General features: G+C 34.3%; 1 protein-coding gene across 15 annotated transcripts in view; it reads left to right on the forward strand.

The window, feature by feature from the left end:
- DNTT (DNA nucleotidylexotransferase) overlaps positions 1–17,854 on the forward strand; it is a 180,868-nt gene that overhangs the window by 66,749 nt on the left and 96,265 nt on the right. For 5 of the 15 annotated variants that reach the window (XM_027460526.3, XM_027460520.3, XM_027460523.3 and 2 more), the window contains exons 3-6: positions 3,115–3,261; positions 7,323–7,402; positions 10,775–10,949; positions 17,088–17,216. In XM_027460526.3, coding sequence (XP_027316327.1) covers positions 7,329–7,402; positions 10,775–10,949; positions 17,088–17,216 — 378 coding nt within the window. In that variant the 5' untranslated portion in view covers positions 3,115–3,261; positions 7,323–7,328. Of the gene's footprint in view, positions 1–3,114; positions 3,262–7,169; positions 7,403–10,774; positions 10,950–17,087; positions 17,217–17,854 lie in introns of those variants that run through there. The other 10 variants (XM_027460527.3, XM_027460529.3, XM_027460528.3 and 7 more) reach the window with 5 other exon arrangements.

Raw genomic sequence — 17,854 nt, forward strand, 5'->3', positions numbered from 1 at the left:
TTCAGTGCATTGTAATCCACATAATGGAATGCCAGCAGGAAAAAAAAAAAGATATTGAATTGTTTCCTTAATAACATCACAAAGCGCAAAATGACTAAATCAAAATGCCTTTAAATTATAAACAGCATGTATTTTTAGTAAACTCTTGAGTAAATTGTAGCAGAACAGCATTTGCAAATAGACTTATTAGCTTTATATCCTTCTTGCTTTCATGCTTTATGATATGTAATAATAATTAGTTTAGCATAGGAATCAAGAATTATTATGCTTCTTTCTTAGTGTAAGAGAAGTTGAAGCTTGATGATAGAAAATTCTGCAGTTCAGTGTGGTCTTCTGATTTGTTATTGAAGTATTGAACTAGCAGCTTTATTCATAGCTGTGTGATTCAACGTTGGGTCTGGCTTCTTTTCATGCAGCAGAAAATTAGCTTTTGTTTCTTAAAACTAAATCTCTGCAGCAATAAGCACAGGAAAGAGAAGTAAAGCTCATAATACAAAGTAGTATCAATAAATTACTTCAATTAGACGGAATTATACCGTTTCTTTGGATAATAAAAATGTGACAAAATTCATGCTGACATTTCCTAATAAGCAGATACGCATCATAAAATAATAGCACAATATTCGTATCTGTGATTTAAGAAGTCAGAAAAATGACTTTAAAGTTTATGATCTTAAAAACAACTAGGGAGACTGTAGTTTTCTAATAAAGATTGATCAACATGTTCAGAGTTAAATAAGTATGCAAGCCGAAACTGGGCCAGGGCTTACAGGGGCTATCTGAAACTTAGTAGTATTACATTTTCTATAGACTGGAATGATGGAGCCAATCTTGACTTGTATGGGAAAAGAATTTCTGGTTGCTTTGAGAAATGAATTTTTATGCGGTTGAGAAAAAACACCTTTCAGTGTTCTGAAAGGTAGAGCTATCAGATCCACAGTGTAAAATAAAGAATGTTTAAGTATTTTGTGATACTCTAAGCGTCTGCCAAATTGTAGGTGAAGTTAGTAAGAAAATGACAGAATGCTTTTGTAGAAACTGAGTCTAGAATATTTTTGGATTTTAAAAACCAGCTGGATGAAGCAAACTCTTTCCTGCAATGTTAATGGTAATTAATATTACCCAGCTACATTACTTTTGCTGCAATTAGTTCTGCATTAGTGGAACTCAGGACTGCAATATGTCTGAAAGGTGAGAATACTGCCCTGTTCCACCATGCTTTCTGGCTCTTTTCCTCTGATATTTCTAGAACAAAAAAAAAACATTGATTTTTCCATTCACTTGCAAAAGTTATAACACATCATTCAGATAAACACTTGTTTTATTTTGTTTCTGGAGGTAACACAATATGTGAAATGCTCATCAGGAGTCTTTTTTGCTTTGCTGGTGCTAGTGATAACATTTTTTTCTACAGCTGTTTTTGATGGAGTATACAGAAAGACCACTGTCAGAACTCACCATGATGTTAACCATTACCTGTTGCTTTTGCTCAGTAAACTAGTAGGGGAGATAAACTTTCTTATTTTACTGTGATGTACATAAACTTGTGAAAGGAACAAGGAGATATATCATGTAATGTTATCAGAGATATATCAGAGATATATCATGTAAGTTTTTCTTCTCTCTGCAACAACATTATCTATAGTACTTACTGTTATTTACTCCTCTCTTTTACATTAGCTGGTCTGATTATCTCCTCAGTTTAATGATGTGGGAGCTGCATGCCAAATAAGCTTTCCTGTAGTACTGAATATTGAGTATATAATTGAAAGTTTTATAGGAAATATAGAAACAGCCTTTTCCAGTATTTCATTATTCTGGACTAAGTGTATTTCTCTTTATTAGATGCATCATGCTTTACTATCTGTAAATGTAAAAGACATAAATGTCACCCGTACAGATGTTTGCATTTTTTGAGGTGTAAGTAGGCCTACAACTGCATTATTTGCAGTTACTGCAAGACGCATCTATTGTATGAACTGGTAACTATTGTAGCAATAAATTAATGATAATATAATGATATATAGTATAATGATAATAATGATACCTGGCCAAATTACCTACTACCTTGGCAGTATTGTACTAGTGGTGTAAGGGAGGAACTAAGCTTACAGGATAAGAATTTTTACAGAGCATTCATTTCTACTATTACCTTTTTATATAAGAAGTTTCTGAAATGTCCACAGGAGCATTATTTGGTCATTTCTCAGATAGAAGTATAATCTTTTCAGCTGCCTAGGCATAAGCCATGCAACACAACTTGTGTGACACCTCAAATATGAAAAGTTGTTGGATATTTGTTAATTAACAGAAATGTCCTTAATACTGGCAAGAGTATTAATAGTATTAATAAGAGTATTAATATTAATATTAAGAGAAAAATTAGAATTAAGAGAAGAATTAAGAAGAATTATTAATTAATATTATTATTAAGAATTAATATTATTAGGAAGAATATTTAGAGTATTACTGAGAGAGTCTGGAAAACAGTACTTATTATCCAAAGGCCTTTACCTTTGTAAACTGTGTTTGGAAAGAGGTGTGTAGTTGCTCAAGGATCTGCCTGACCATGTACATTGACAGGATTATGAAGATATATCTATTTGGTGCTGACAGGTTCGCAAGGCTTTCATGAGACTACAGTATAAAGAAAATCACTGATGCACAAAAGCACAAAAATCACTGATGCACCAGCACAAAAATCAAAGGATAGCCCAATAACAATCACAAGAAGGAACAGCAGCTGCCATTAGCAGAGTAACCAAAGAATGCAATTGCAAGCGTTGTTATTGAACAGAGAGACTGAAGGCAGAGTGGAAATAATAGTTTCCATGGAATATAGACATACTGGCACGGGAAGGAAGTAACTCCTGCCAGGATTTGTCACCAATTACTTTTCCCCATGCTGTAAGGGGGAACCTTATTGCCCTGTTCTATTGTTCAACAATGTGACATCACTCTTTCCTTGTTTTCTCAGGAAGGGCTTAGAAGTACAAACCCTTTCTATAAATGAGTCTATAACATAGAGTCAGTTAAAGAAGCTGTCAGCTCATTGTATGATTTCTACATGGTCAGTTTCTGAGGTATGTCACTAAATTCATTTTTCTTATTCAGGTTTTCACCTCCATTTTGGAAAAAAAAAAAAAAGAAACAATAAGCAGCTATTCTGATCATGTACATCAAAAATGTACATCTGATAACAGCAACTACAAGATTTCATGTCCTCTGTATCTTACGTGACAAATGCAATGATACAGCCAAGTAAGTACATTCAAAGTATACTATCAATTCATCAGTTTATACAAATTCTTGGTCACCTGGGTGTTTTAAGGAGTTTATCATTTCCAATGTGAATAGCTCAAGAGCATATATTTCAAAGTTCCTCCCAGAAAATATCATAGTGAGTAATTCAAAGAACATAAACATCAAAGGGAATAAAAGAGAATTGATTTTTAAAGGTATCTGAACATTCCCAGAATATATTTTTCAATGTTTCCTTATCTTTAATAATTGTACATTTATTCAAAATGCTGTAATCAAATGTGCAGCATGATGTTCTCTTTCTTTATGTTGTAGGCTACCAGGTTTGTTTACCATGCACGTTGTGAAAGAATTTATATATTAGTAAATGAAAGTGGAAGAAAAAAGGGGGAACTAAAGAAATAGATTCCCAGATACTGACCCTTTTTGTTTGATGGAATTTTAAGATATTGTTAAAACTTGTTGATTACCTACTAAACAATAATATAAACTTTCCACATAATGTGGGATTAAGGGTAGAAGCTTGAAGTGTTTGTGAGTCCATACCCTGGTAACAAGTGAAGAAGAAGAATGAATTAAAACAAAGGCTGTGCTTATTTCTAGAAGCTAATCTTCCTTCCCCCAACACCCTCCCTAAAAAAAATCAGGAGAAGCAATAGCCATGTTATTTGTAAGCACTGAGAGACTGGAAGAACAGGTATCAACAGTGAGTGGCCTGCTTAGCCACTGAAAAGGCCAGAGCTCAAGCAAAAGCAGACAGTAATATCTAGAGAGGAAAAAGAAAAAAGAAAAATAACAGAATTTTAAATTTTCCATAAAATTGTTCATTGAGAAATGAACATTGAATTATCAAATATTTTAAAATAAAAAAAGCTAAGAAAAAATACTTTTTGTGAAACAATAGAGTGTGAAACACTGTTAAGCCAAGGTTAAATCAAAACCCAAAAATGTATGCAATCACTTGTCTAGTTTTTATTGATTGTGCTTAAGATATTCTTTCTCAAAGGTTAGTATACTGTAGAGCCTGATTAAAATCACCTGTCACCACTTCTGACTCTTCACAGGAAAGCTATAAAAAATGGGCAAGTAAGGTTTTATAAAATATTTACAACGCCATTCATATAAAAGCAGGGCACTAAGACTATCTGACAATAATCCAGAAGGTGCAGTGAAAGCATGTGTGAGTACTGACATTCAGAGGAGTTGAACTGTGCTTTCCAGAAACCACGTGTTCCCACTGTTTTTCCCCCTGAGGAACCCCTTTGGAGCTGGATCAGCCCCTTGCATGGTCAGGCCCATGTCTCTGCCAGGCACTGCCTATAGACTGCTTGGCTGACTGTCATTGGCACAGGCATCACAAGTGGTGATCACTTACAAACATCCCATTCCTAATCCATGCCTTTGATGGTCCACAACATTAATCCACAACAACAACATGAGAACAAAGATTTCCCTCCAGGGAAGCGAACCACCCTGACTCCGCCAGGAGTCTGTACACTGGAGGAACTGCACTGAATTGGAAAAAGTTTCCATGGTTTTAAGCTGCTGGTCATGCATAGTGAAGGTGAGGTGGTGCCATGATTCAGGTAATGGGTTGCTTTCCTTCATCATATATGACAGACACACTGTATTTGCCTTTTTTTTTGTAAAACATATTCTACTTCCTGTGTTACTGTCAAAAATATTATAGTGTGATGTTGTAGGAGAGCAGATTATTCGCTCAGCTGGGATTTGGAAATCTTATTAATTTTAGAATGTATTTTTAATAAAATTGCATCATTGGCAGAGACATTTCCATGACATTATGCTGTATTTATCTGACAAAGAAAATCTTTTTTGCATTGGGTTGAAAGTCAGAAATTGATTTCCAAAGGAGTTGGATGCCTAACTGACCTTGATGACTTTGAAAATCCCACTAGGCCTCTGCATCTTTTTGGCTCCTAAATACCCTCAAAAATCTGGCTCAAGTGTTATTAGAGCAACACAAAGGAATAATAACTTATGTTTTTCATGCCCGAAGGGTTTTACTGGCACTGAGCATCTTCATATTACACTGAGGGAAATTATATTTGCATATTTGAGAACACCGAATTAATTATAACATAAAAAAGCCTTTGTTTAACATATGTAAAGAATCTGTTCTCAAATACCTTATTCCTTGTAGGGCTTGAGATAAAGTAAAGCATTTTACGAAGCCTATGAAGGCTGTAAAAAGAGATACATCCAGTGCTCAATGGATATGGATATAATTAGTATTATAGAAAACAGACATGGAGCAACCACAACAGATTGCTCAGCCTTAATGCCAGACCCATCACGCCTCATTTTTTTTCTTTTTTGCTATTCTTTTGCTTAAGCCTCTTAAGGTCTGCCTGTCCATTTTCCAGTTCCTATGAAAATGTCTCACATAATTTAAAAATAACCTTGAAGTGATCTATTTTGACAATTTTAATGTTATGAATCAGAAAGAGGAATAGATATTTTGGCTTCTGGATTATCCTTAGGCAATGGAAGAAATGAATGGTGTCTAGTCTATGTACAGAACTATGTATATATTCTTTTTCATGGCCTCAGGAAGACCCCAGAGCTGAGAGCTCTATATTAATTTTTAATGGTTAGTTTCTATTCGGATGAAAACTGTTTCTTTATATCTGTGATAATACAGTTGAAGCAGCATGAGATATAGGGCTGGGAAAATGTCAGTAATACTTTTTATAATTTAAGCTTAAACTCATGGCCATAATTGCAGGAAACAGGTTTTGAGTCATTTTTCCATAACTCAGAATTTATATCCATCCATGATAAAATGACTGAAAATAAAATTGATGGATCTGACTTAGGCAGGATTTTCCACCTTGCTTCCTCTCCTGAACATGAGCAATGAGAATTGCAAGTTATAATATTTCTGACACATTCTGAAGGACTCGCAAAATCCAAATTCTCTGCTACAACAAAAATAAAAATCCAACTTGACATAGAAATGGGGCTATTTACAACTGAAATAGTTTTTGTGCTGAAATAGATGCACATACAGTAAACTTGGTTGTTTGCATTCATTTTGCACTGATGGAATTTCAGGGCCATATCTAAATGGGCCCAACATGATGAAATATATCTGCAATAAATTCTAGCGAAGTCCTCTGATGACTAGTATGCCATGCTCTAGGACAGGATGGGATATAGCTTCCATAATCTTCTCTGTAGTTTGGAGGTCACTGGATGCTTAAAAGCAGAATTATTCTCTAATGTATATGCCACAGACAGGAATGTATTCCAGGGCAGGTAGTAGAAAGCAATGATGGCAACATATGCCAGAGTTATAATTGAAGACGTCTCTAACAATTTCTCTGTCTTTCATTACCTTATTCTCAAAACAGCAACAGATTTATTTAATTGTAAATTCAGTTTCAAAAACTTTTTTTTTTTTTGTCCTAAAAATCTATTCCCTTTCTAATCAAATAATTAATCACACAGACATAACAAGTGTACAGATGGTTTTATAACATTTGTATACTGTTATTAAGAAGATAGAAATAATTTATTTATTTATGTATTTGTTTATCAATCTACTGAAACTCCGTGTGCCCTACAATTTGGAAAATTGAGGTTTGGGGGAAAAAAAAGTAAGCAGAAACTAATGAAACTGTGCAATTAAACTAGTTGAAGCTGATTTTCCTGTAATCAATATTGTTTGGATAAAGTCTTTACGGATGATGGATGTTTTAAGCAATTATATCATATTTGCATCTCTTTGGAGTAGTTCTGCGCAAAAGTCCTAGGTGGTAGAAAAGAAGTAATGTTTTCTGCTCATGTAGCATCTGTTCTTGATTTCAGAGGGGAAACAGAGGAAAATGACTTCAATGGGTGGTGACATTAAGTACAGCTGCTGACAGTAAGTGTGTTAGCTCCCTTTCTTTCAAGTGAAAACATTTCTACCTTGCATCATGGATAGGATCAGAACTCCGGCTTCCCAGAGGAAGAGGCAGAAAGGGATGCATTCCCCCAAATTTTCCTGCAGTTATGAAATAAAGTTCAATAACTTTGTAATTTTTATTATGCAGAGAAAGATGGGGATGACCAGAAGAACCTTTTTAATGGAGCTGGCAAGAAGCAAAGGTTTCAGAGTAGAAAGTGAACTAAGGTAGGAAAATGTTTATATATGTAGAAATAACATGCAGGAATGGTGCTTAAAACATTCTTATTTAATAAATGCAGTTATACAAGTGACTGCAGTTGAATTTTTTGCCTATGTATTTTGTGGATATACTTTGCTCTTCCCAGTATAATGATGCTTCAGGATTTCACTCTGTATTGCTAAAGCACAGTTCATTTCTGTTACCTTCTGGGCAGAGAGCAAGCAGAACGCAAAGACTAGCAAAAACTCTTACTTTTTACCTCTAAAATCAATGGTTCCAATTTATCACAGGTGTGTCAATTTTGATATGTTTGCACTTCTCAGTGTGCTGCAGCTCGCATGGAAAACAAGAAACCTAAGCTCTGAGCTTGTGAATGTCTTTCATGGGATTTGTGTCTGTGCATTTGTATAATTTTGCAGGAAGAAATGAGTCATGTCTCTAGCTCATCTAAATGGTCATTGTTTATTTCTGTCTTGATATCAAGTTTTTTTTTTTTTTTTTTTTTTTTTTTTTTTTAATTTAACAGCCACTACCTGAAGTGAAAAAGAATTACACGTAAATATATCAGCATGGAAAGTGTGGTGTGTTGAGGGGGCATTTCTCCACATCATCCTTGGTATTCTAATATCTAATCTTTTTCTGAGTAATACACTGCTGTGAGGTTAAGAATTACTGGCTAACACTTTGGTACAATCTGGCAGAGCTCTGGAGGAAAGGCCTAGGAATGAAATATCACAGATGTTGCATTTCAGGGTGACGATATACTCCAGTGGCAGACTTATAATATGGTGGTCTTTTGATAAACCTATTCATTTTGAAAGAAGCCTTCCTCCAAATATTGCTTTTCATGAGCATTAGTTATTATGCAGTTTTCTGAAACCTACATCATTATGTAGGTTTTTTGAGAAGTTGGAAGAAAAAGAAGTATTGATCATTTCTCTGGATCTTTTTGCATATAGCATGCAACTGGGTCTTTCCTTTAAAAGATTATTTCCACAGATTTTTCAGTCTCATCAACTTTGAAAGACCAGGGAAGAAACAAGGAAGAAATAATTTGTAAAGCAAGATTTAAGCAGGTATTGAACAGAAGTAGGCAATTAGTGTCTGATACAAAACTAATAGAATTTTCAGGAAAAAAAAAATAAAATGGGCTCTTCTAAGTCCTACATTAACAATCCATTGAGGACTGATTAAAGTGTTTTATCTGGACTGCTGTTGACACAGGTATTTATTGCCGATGTTTCAGACTTTCTGCAAGTTGTATACAACCGAGGCGCTATTTAATTTCAGCTTAGCTGCTACTGGATGAAAAAGAACTGTATAACTCTTGATTTTTTTTTTTTTTAAATGCCAGAGAAAATGTTAATTTGTTACATTTTGTGCCAAGAAGACGGCACAGCTGTACAGGTACCAGAGGAAACTGGTGCACAGCAACTAAACAGCTGCTGCAAGTGTAGTGATGGCAAAGTTCCCAGATCTGCAGCTTGGCACAAATACATTACATATGAATATTTTATATAAAGTGAAATAAACCACAGGAAGCAGAAGTTCTATGTCTCTAACTGATTTTGTTTTACTCAAGTGAGGATGTGACAGTTTAATTAAAGTAGAACTTAGTAGGATTAAGTAGTAATAAAAACAATATTTCATAATGTCACCTAGCCTAGATTTGCTATCTTTAAAATTAAAATACATTAGGCATTTTTTTTCAATGGACTCTGTTCCTCAAGTTGCACAGTATGAAGAGAAAAGAATTGCACTATGCTGCGTCATCATTTGTATTTTTAAAGCATAGCGTATTCTATGCATTATGTATCTGTCCAAAATATAGTACAATTAATGCACTGGAGAATTAGATGATAAGTTTTCTATGGTAAGACTCCTCAGCATTTGTTTTTGTGGCTGGGAGATTTAATAAAGTTAGTGATTATTAGTGTGAATTGGGGTCACAGGGCCAAGAGATTTTGTTGTTTTCCTAGGAAGTATTTTGCTTTAAAAGGTTGTACAGCCAATCTGTCTTTAACACTTTGCACAGGTTATTTTAAAGTCCATACAAACCAGCCATCTCTTCAGTGGTGCCTTGTCTTGGAATGGCTTGATGGCTTAACTTCACCAGGTTTTATGGAAGGTCAGCAATGCAATCTGTGAAGTTAATCAGGACCAGGCTCAAGGTCCCTTTGAAATTTACTGTACATGCACAAAGTTGTCAGCAGCATGGGCTAGCAGGAGGATACAGAGGCTTGTAAATGGAGGATATTGCTCTCAGGAGAATTCATTCAGGTGAAAGTTTCAGCTTCTTTGTTGACTGATTTCAGTTAATTTTCACATAGATTTCAGAGATACTGAAGTCCTAAAGTTTAATGAAAATGAAGCTTCTTCCTTTATCTGTTGCTTTTTTTTTTTTTTGGGCGACTTCACCCTTCTGGGGTGTTTGCGGAGGGAAACACTTGGAAGTACACTCTTAAATCTTCCTACCAAGTTAGTAGTCTTTTAAACTTACTGAGGAACATTAGTGGGCCAGGTAGAAATTTACAGATCACTCCAACTGTGTAATTTTTTCTTGAAATGTAAACTTTGCCCCTGTCCATTCTTTCTTAGCAGAAGGTGCTGAACTGTGTCTTTTTCATTGTGAACTATCATGGAATTCTTCCAAAAGTTATTCTAATAAAACAATCTACATTTGGTATGTAAACTTCTTGCTACCATATTTATAAGCAATGTACACATAACCGCTAAATAATTTATTGAGCCAAAACTCACTGAATTTTTTTATACTAGCTAAACTAGGATATCAGTCTTGTAAGAGACTGGCATCTTAGTAGCAAAAAAGTGCTCTTTAGATGCAGTGCATAATTTGTCAGATTTAGCTCATGAACCTTTGGCAGTAGCTTAATGTAAGTAGTGAAAAATTAAATTTCCAAAAAATATTACTAGCTGCAAATCTTTAAAGAATGATTGTTAACAGAATTTTGAATACTGGAAGGCTTTTCTTCATTGACTGGGAATCTTGGGAGGCAGGTTGTCAGGTATTGTAAAGCAGCCTTTTCATTATAATATGGCTTGTGCAAGCCAAATATTTTCATTTGCAAAAAGATGTGTAATAAGATAGACTTACAGCAGTCAAATGATGCCAAAAAAAATAAAATGCTGCACTTACAGGAGTTGTCAGGCTAAAGTTTTTCCTCAAAGCAGATTCAGTGACTGGTATAGACATATTGTGATATGAAAAAGCATCCTCTTCCCACATCCTAACATATAATATATACAGCAATTTTCAGGTAGTGTGTGGGAGGTAAATACAAAAATAGCAGTTCCATAGCTGTGTACAGTTGGGTTCAGAAAGAAAAGAAAACTTCTTTTTCTGTATTTCTTGATAGTGATTCTGTCACTCACATTGTGGCTGAGAACAACTCTTACCTAGAAGTGCTGGACTGGCTGAGAGGACAGGCTGTGGGTGACAGCTCCAGGTTTGAATTACTGGATATTTCATGGCTCACAGCCTGCATGGAAGCGGGAAGACCAGTTGATTCAGAAATGAAATATCGCCTCATGGTAAGACAGATCGTTCAGTGTGAATGCAGTGTCATTTAAAATGAATGTCTGTGATTAAATTACTATTATTTTTTAACCTATATACATACATAATCATATTGTGTTACAATTTCATTATTTAAATACATTTTGCTCTACAGTTATATAAGTAATTCACGGTTTTAATAAATTAAGATGAAGATATTCTATACCTTTTCGAACAGCCAAATATTAGTGTCTGGTAATGCTGTTACTGTGCTCTCACGTTACAAACTGAAATAATAACCATATGCTATTAAAGTGGAAACATCCGTCAATAAACTGCATACTTTTGTTGTGGTACTTCGGTGTTTCCACCAATACTTCAACATCATGGTAAATGTCCCACTGAGTTGAATGCATTTTCATGGGCTTCTGCTAGAATAGTTTGCATCTTCAAAATAATACAAAAACGTTAGAACCTTTGCTGTTCAGAAGTGATCAGGTAACTGCTAGCCCTCAAAGGAACTCTGAAATCAAGGCTGCTGGAGTTTGTGGACATACATTTACAAAGTTGGCACCATAGAGTAAAACTGTGATATGGAATAAAGGTATCATTATATTTCATTATCTCTCAATGGGAGCAGCAAGTTGGACGCTATTACGAATTGCAGGCTGATTATTCAGTGAACAGTGTTTGACCTTGAAGCAATGGATGACGACACTTTCCTGAGAACGATATCTGTCAAAATTATGTTCTTATTTCTCAAATTGGGGCATAGTGTGAAACACTGATATGCAGTACCCCCAGTACAGACTGTACTCCCACCACAACTGTGCCCAGTGATGTCCACAAGTGCTGTGCACAGCGCGACAATAGCACGTGCCACTGGGCCATGAAATAGATACTGCGCTGTGCCAGGGTTAACACCTTCCCTTGTCTTGCAATCATGTGAGCCTCGTGCTGCCAATGGATTGGACATGGACTGGTGAAGAAATTAATTCATGCATCAGGAGAGTTAGAATTCTGATCTAATGCTTCTCTGAAGTGAAGGTTTCTTGCTGATTTTAGAGGGCCTGGATTAGATTCTGTGTGAACAATGACCCTGCTTCAAAATGATAACTCTGAATCATGTATCACAAAAGGTGCAGTATGTTATCTCTTGCTAGGCATAGGATGCCTGAATATTAATACAATATTCAATACAATATCTCACTGTTTTCTTCTTCTGATTTTTAAAGTAAGAAGAATGATTTATAAATATCACCCTTTACCAATAAAGCATGTAGCTTCTGATTCATTTTTAAGTCATATTTCATTGCCAGAAGCTGTTCCGCAGGACTTTACTTATAGGAATTACTGTTTAATAACACTTCCAAAATAATAATAATAAAAAAAATGAATACACCAGATGGAGCTGTCGCCCTCAGATGCAGCATAATTCTGTAACAGAATATGTTTATATTTGCAATCCTTCCAAGGAAGTACTTTTGCAGTATATTTGTAGTATTTCCAGTGAATCTGCTGAAGGAAGAATATACTAAAGAAATTAATGCAAAACAGGAAAAAAAAACTAACCTTGTAAATACTGCACTGTGTAATCTCACAGAAAAAAAGCTATATTTATGAAAATATAAATATCGGGAATGCAAAAAACATCTCTAAATATGAACAACATCTTGTGAACTTTGCTGAGAGATTTACATTAGGATTAAAAATTAATCCAAAATGCTTTTTATGCACATTCTTAATTGTAGCAGTCTTTGAAAACCTATGCATTCCGGTATTATGGGAAATATATTTTTCCCTTTTCAATGCAAGAAATGCCTTCATCTTTCTCCAGAATGTCTCCAACTGTGCTAAAGCTTATTATTGTTGTTATTATAATAATTATGATAATAATAATTATCAATTTATGATAAGACCTTAATATATAATATAATAATTTATATATAATTATTATATAATATATAAAATAATTTATGTATTATATAATTTATATAATATATATTGTTATAAAAGAATTACATATTATTTTATATATATAAAATTCCTTTTGGAATACTATTAGAGCAGAAACTTCTGAAAAAAAGTAGCAGCACTGTCAGGAGATCATGATTATACTTGGAGACTGGCTGTTTCTATTTTTATAGAAACAAAGATTTCATGCTTATAAATGTAGAGTGCAATTAGCAAGCCAGTGACAGCTGTAGCATTCACTTTAAAGCTTATAGTTGAGACCAGTCTTAATTATACAGTGGCTCTCAAATTATAAACATTTTTGTAGAGCAATCAAACAAGGAAGAGAAAAGAATTCTAGAACTTTAGATAATTTAAAAAATAATTTTAATATTGCAGTGTCACTGATTTTTATTTATTTATTTATTTTCCTGACTGAACAAATAAGGATTGAAGATCAGGTTAATATTAAGTACTAGACTAAACTTGTACATACATGTATGTAATTTAATTGTAATTTCACCTAAAAAAAATTTGCTCCGTTATGTCAGTCTTGTACAATGTGAAATGAAAATGAACTAACAAATATTTAGCTCATTTTGAGGAAAAAGAAATGGATTGAATGGTTGAATGCTTTGGGTGAAATCTCATTGGATGTGAGTTCATGGTAAAATTCCCATTAATATCAATAGCAACATAAGTTCATCTGTAGTAGCTTATTTGGAAAGTGTTCTTCCTGCAGGACATTTGTTTTAATGCATTGCAGAAAAGAAATGTCCTCCATGCAAAATGAGGAATAAAGTCAGAGTTACAGACCATTAGCTAACATTAATTATAATTGTCGTTAAAGGACATCTTCCTCTGATTGTGAATGATTGGAGAGATGCTCTGATGCTAAAATGATTTATAGAGTATAAAGGCTGAGTGACCACATCTAGGCTGGTCTGAATTCTTGGTAACAGTTGGCTTTTATAATCATAAGCCATCATTTTATTCCGTAGGCTACGGAAGTGTTGCAGCAGAATACCTGTTTTAAATGGAAATCTAAATTGTTCTCAGCTTGAGGAATGATTTTGTCCCACTGATATCTTTAAGCGAAGAGATACCTTCCCTTCCACAAGCAGATGGGTTTTCTGGACAGTAGCACCACAGGAACAACAAAAAGTATGTGAAGACATCCATAGGCTAGAAAGTAGTTCTGTTTCCTGGGTTATGGAAAAGGCAGAGGTAGAGGGGAATATTTCAGAGGGAAAAAAGAAAAGAGAAGAACCAGTGGGTTGGCATCCTCAGTAGCCTCATGAACTGTGACTGTCTCTCTTCTGCCTTTTCCTCAGACAGGACCTAAAAGTTAGTTATTTTATTCTCTTCCCTTTCTTTCTCTTCCTTTACCTTCCCTCTCTGTCTTTTGAAAGGCAAACAGATTTATTTCCTTAAACAAAGGATCTCCCTCCACATTGGGAAAAGGAAGTATCACATTTTTTGATTCCCTACCATATCATGTGACAGGCAACTCACATTTAACATTTTCCTGAGAGTCTCACTCTGTTGCCTTGTGAAAGAGAGGCTCTAACTAATGGAAGAAATCTTTCATACTGACAAGTCAGAGTTTCTCAGAAAATAAAATGAAACTTATAAACTAGCTGCCTTCTCTTCATAAAATGCTGGATATCAGCAGACTGTTATTTGATCAATGCTGTCTGGATCAAAGCTGCTGGCTGTTGAATTATGTGGCCTGACACAGCCTGTAGTATCTGCACACCTCATTCACTGCTGCTACATTTTCACCCGTTCTTTGTTATTTCTTTATGCCATTATATTTTGTGTATTAAAAAAAAAGAAAAAAAAAGATTTGACAAAGAACACAGGAATCCCCTACAAGTTTAATTTTGTACCTGAGCCTGTGAAAACTAATGCTAGTGGTACCAACTCGTTCTTCTGCTTCTACCATACGGAAAATGTCGCTGTGAATGAATGTCAGTGACATCCACTGTTACTGTAGGCTGGATGTGAGGTGCAAATGCACTAGCTCTAGCAAGTAAGTTGTCCGTGTTTGGATATTTTTCAGTGGCTGACCCCGTATAGTTAACCATAATTTCTCTTTAATGTAATGGATAGTAATGGATATATTTGCAAAAAAGAATTTTGAATGCTTGCTTTTTTTTTAAATAATTATTATTATTTTTCTTTTTTTTTTTTTTTTTTTACAATATTGGTAGTTGTTCCTTCCCAGTACTACACATTATTTTGAGGTAATGTGAGTTTCCAGGATTCTTTGTAATACACTGTAATTTCCATTCAACTACATTTTAGGATTGTTCCATAATCTGTACAAATAGTGTTCTCCCATCTGTTCTTCCCACCGAAAAGCAATGTAAATCTTGTTTTGCTGAAAGGAGGTTATCTCCATAGTTCTTATGCAGGCACCATAATATTCCCAAAAAATCACATTGTAGTAATTGCAGTTTGCTAGACATCTTTGCTGTTGATTTCCAACCCAAGTTTATTTTTTCTTTTTTCTTTTTTTTTTTTTTTAAAATATATAATCAACTCCTGCTAATTAAAAGTATAACCACTGCTGATTAAGAAAAACACTCAAATAACTTTGCTAAGGCAGGAACAGAATGTTTATGTGCTAGTCTATAAACCTCTTAAATACGTAGTTTCTGCATTTATTTTTCAGTCTACAATGCCAGGTAATGTTACATAAGGGCTCTTGTTCTTGTGTTGATAACATGTCTGTGTGCTAATGAAGATAGCAGCTTATTATATATTTTATTCAGTAACATGCTTTTCGTTCCCAGTCTTTTCAGCTGGCACTATCATTTCAAGCAGCATATTAACTGTAATCAATCATAGTTTATATGATTTAAAATCAATTGCTAAGTATAATTCATGAAAGTGTGCAAGAGTGGATGAATAGTGCTGTTGATCCTGACTGAAAACCATTTTGGTTATTCCCAAGAGAGGTCTTACATATAAAATAACTTCCTTCCTTTCAGCATATACTATGAAAACTGCCATATAATTCACCATTCCTTCAGCTATGCAAGCAAATGCCTTGTGTGTGTGAATACTATTATTTAACTGCTTTGAATCAGATGCAAAGGCAATTTAGCGTGAAATTATATGTTGTGTGTGTAGGGGGCACATACACGTATTTCTAGGTTTGCCTAGCACAGATGTTATCTTTATGCCTGCGTTTCTTTTTGATAAAGGGGAGGAAAGGGTTATCACTCCATTGTTGGGGTGAACATTTTCTCAGTGTATCCGTGTGATATATATTTTTTTTTGTTGAAAGATTTCCCTATGGTTTTTGGATGGTGGAATGCAATAAGTTTGTGACAGATCTGCCAATGTTTTTTTAGACAAAATGACAAATAGCAAAAAATTCACAGAAATGCTGAGAACACTTTGAGTGTTTCCAAAATATTGCAGATTTGGTCACTTCCACTGAAAGCAAAGGAATTAAAGGACTGGAAATATAAAGCAGCAGAAAAGATGCTGTCAGGTTGTCTTTTCCAATTGCTCACTGATCAGGATACTCATACACATATATATATATTTATATATTTAGTCATCATAAGGCAAGCACTGGCTATTGGATGAAAGCATGGAGATGATTCTTCTATGGCTGCTTGTAAATATTTCATTTTTTTATAATGATCCAAAAATAGAACATTTAGCTGAATAAATACAATCCAAACCAAAAAGTTTTGTACTACAAGAAGAGAGTGTGGTTTTTAAAGTCATATAAATGTCAACCACTGAACCTAGATACAGACAAAAAAAAAGTCAGTTATTTGTACATCTTTTTTTTTTTTTTTTTTTTTTCCTTCTGTAACATCCCTGATTTGGTATTGAATCATCTAGTGATTTATGGAAAGAAAAGTTCTGTTCTTTCAACCTTATTACTTTTTGTAGTTTTAAAATTTTACTTCAATAACAGTAGTATTCACCATGTAGAGAGATGTTTGACAGTGCCGTTGAAAACTTTCTGCAAGAATTTAAAATGAAAGATATGAAGAAATTAAGATAAACTTTTAACGTCAATGAAGCTAATGTGAAATTAAATATTTTTTCCTAGGAAGGTGGTAAGAGCATTATTATTCTCTAACCACATTAAAAGATACTCATTTTGGGCTCAAGGAATATATTTTTGTTATTTTAAGCTATTTGGCAGATGTGCTACCCTGTGACCCTCCTTTGTTTATTCTTATTAGGAACAAGCAGATCGGTATCCTACTTTGAATACACCTGAATCAGAAGTGCCATTGTTCACTGCAAGCAAAGTATCTCAGTATTCATGTCAAAGGAAAACAACTTTAAATAACTGCAACAAGAAATTCACGGTAAGACATATTCCATCCATGAATTAAAAACTAGGATAAGTAAAATAATTAATAGAGTACTTTTGTCCATCCTATCTGTGGCACCTTCAGCAAATTCATGAGTTAAACAGCACAATTATAGTAATTAAAGAAGTTATAAATCTGCAACTTTTAAATTAAAGTTGAGTGTTAACTTAATTACATCATTTCAGCAATACTGAAAGCTTAACACTGTGGATCTTTAAATACACTAATAGCTTGTAAACACGGGAATTTTAAAAACAAATGATAGAATAACATTCTGAAAATTTCTTTTGGCCTTTATTATTTAACAAGATGGAAATAGTGATTAACAAATTTTAGTTTAGGTCAGTCCAAGATACTTCACAATTGCTCTGCTCCCTTCTCATTTGCCCAGGTGTTCAGTTCTTCTGAGTGTGGTTATAAGCTTCAGATTTCTACAGTTGCTTAATTGCAAAAACAGATTGAGTGAACAGTGCAATTACTTTAACATGAAAAAATCCTTACATTATTCATTTAAATAGGTACCTTAAAAACTGTCATATATCCTATTTAATGCTTTTACCATTACACAGTTCAGTAGGCATGAAGATCCTGGGATGTCTCAGGCTCCTCTTAACTTATTTTGCCTAATGGCT

Source organism: Anas platyrhynchos, chromosome 6, assembly GCF_047663525.1.
Source record: "Anas platyrhynchos isolate ZD024472 breed Pekin duck chromosome 6, IASCAAS_PekinDuck_T2T, whole genome shotgun sequence".
Classification (NCBI taxonomy): domain Eukaryota; kingdom Metazoa; phylum Chordata; class Aves; order Anseriformes; family Anatidae; genus Anas; species Anas platyrhynchos.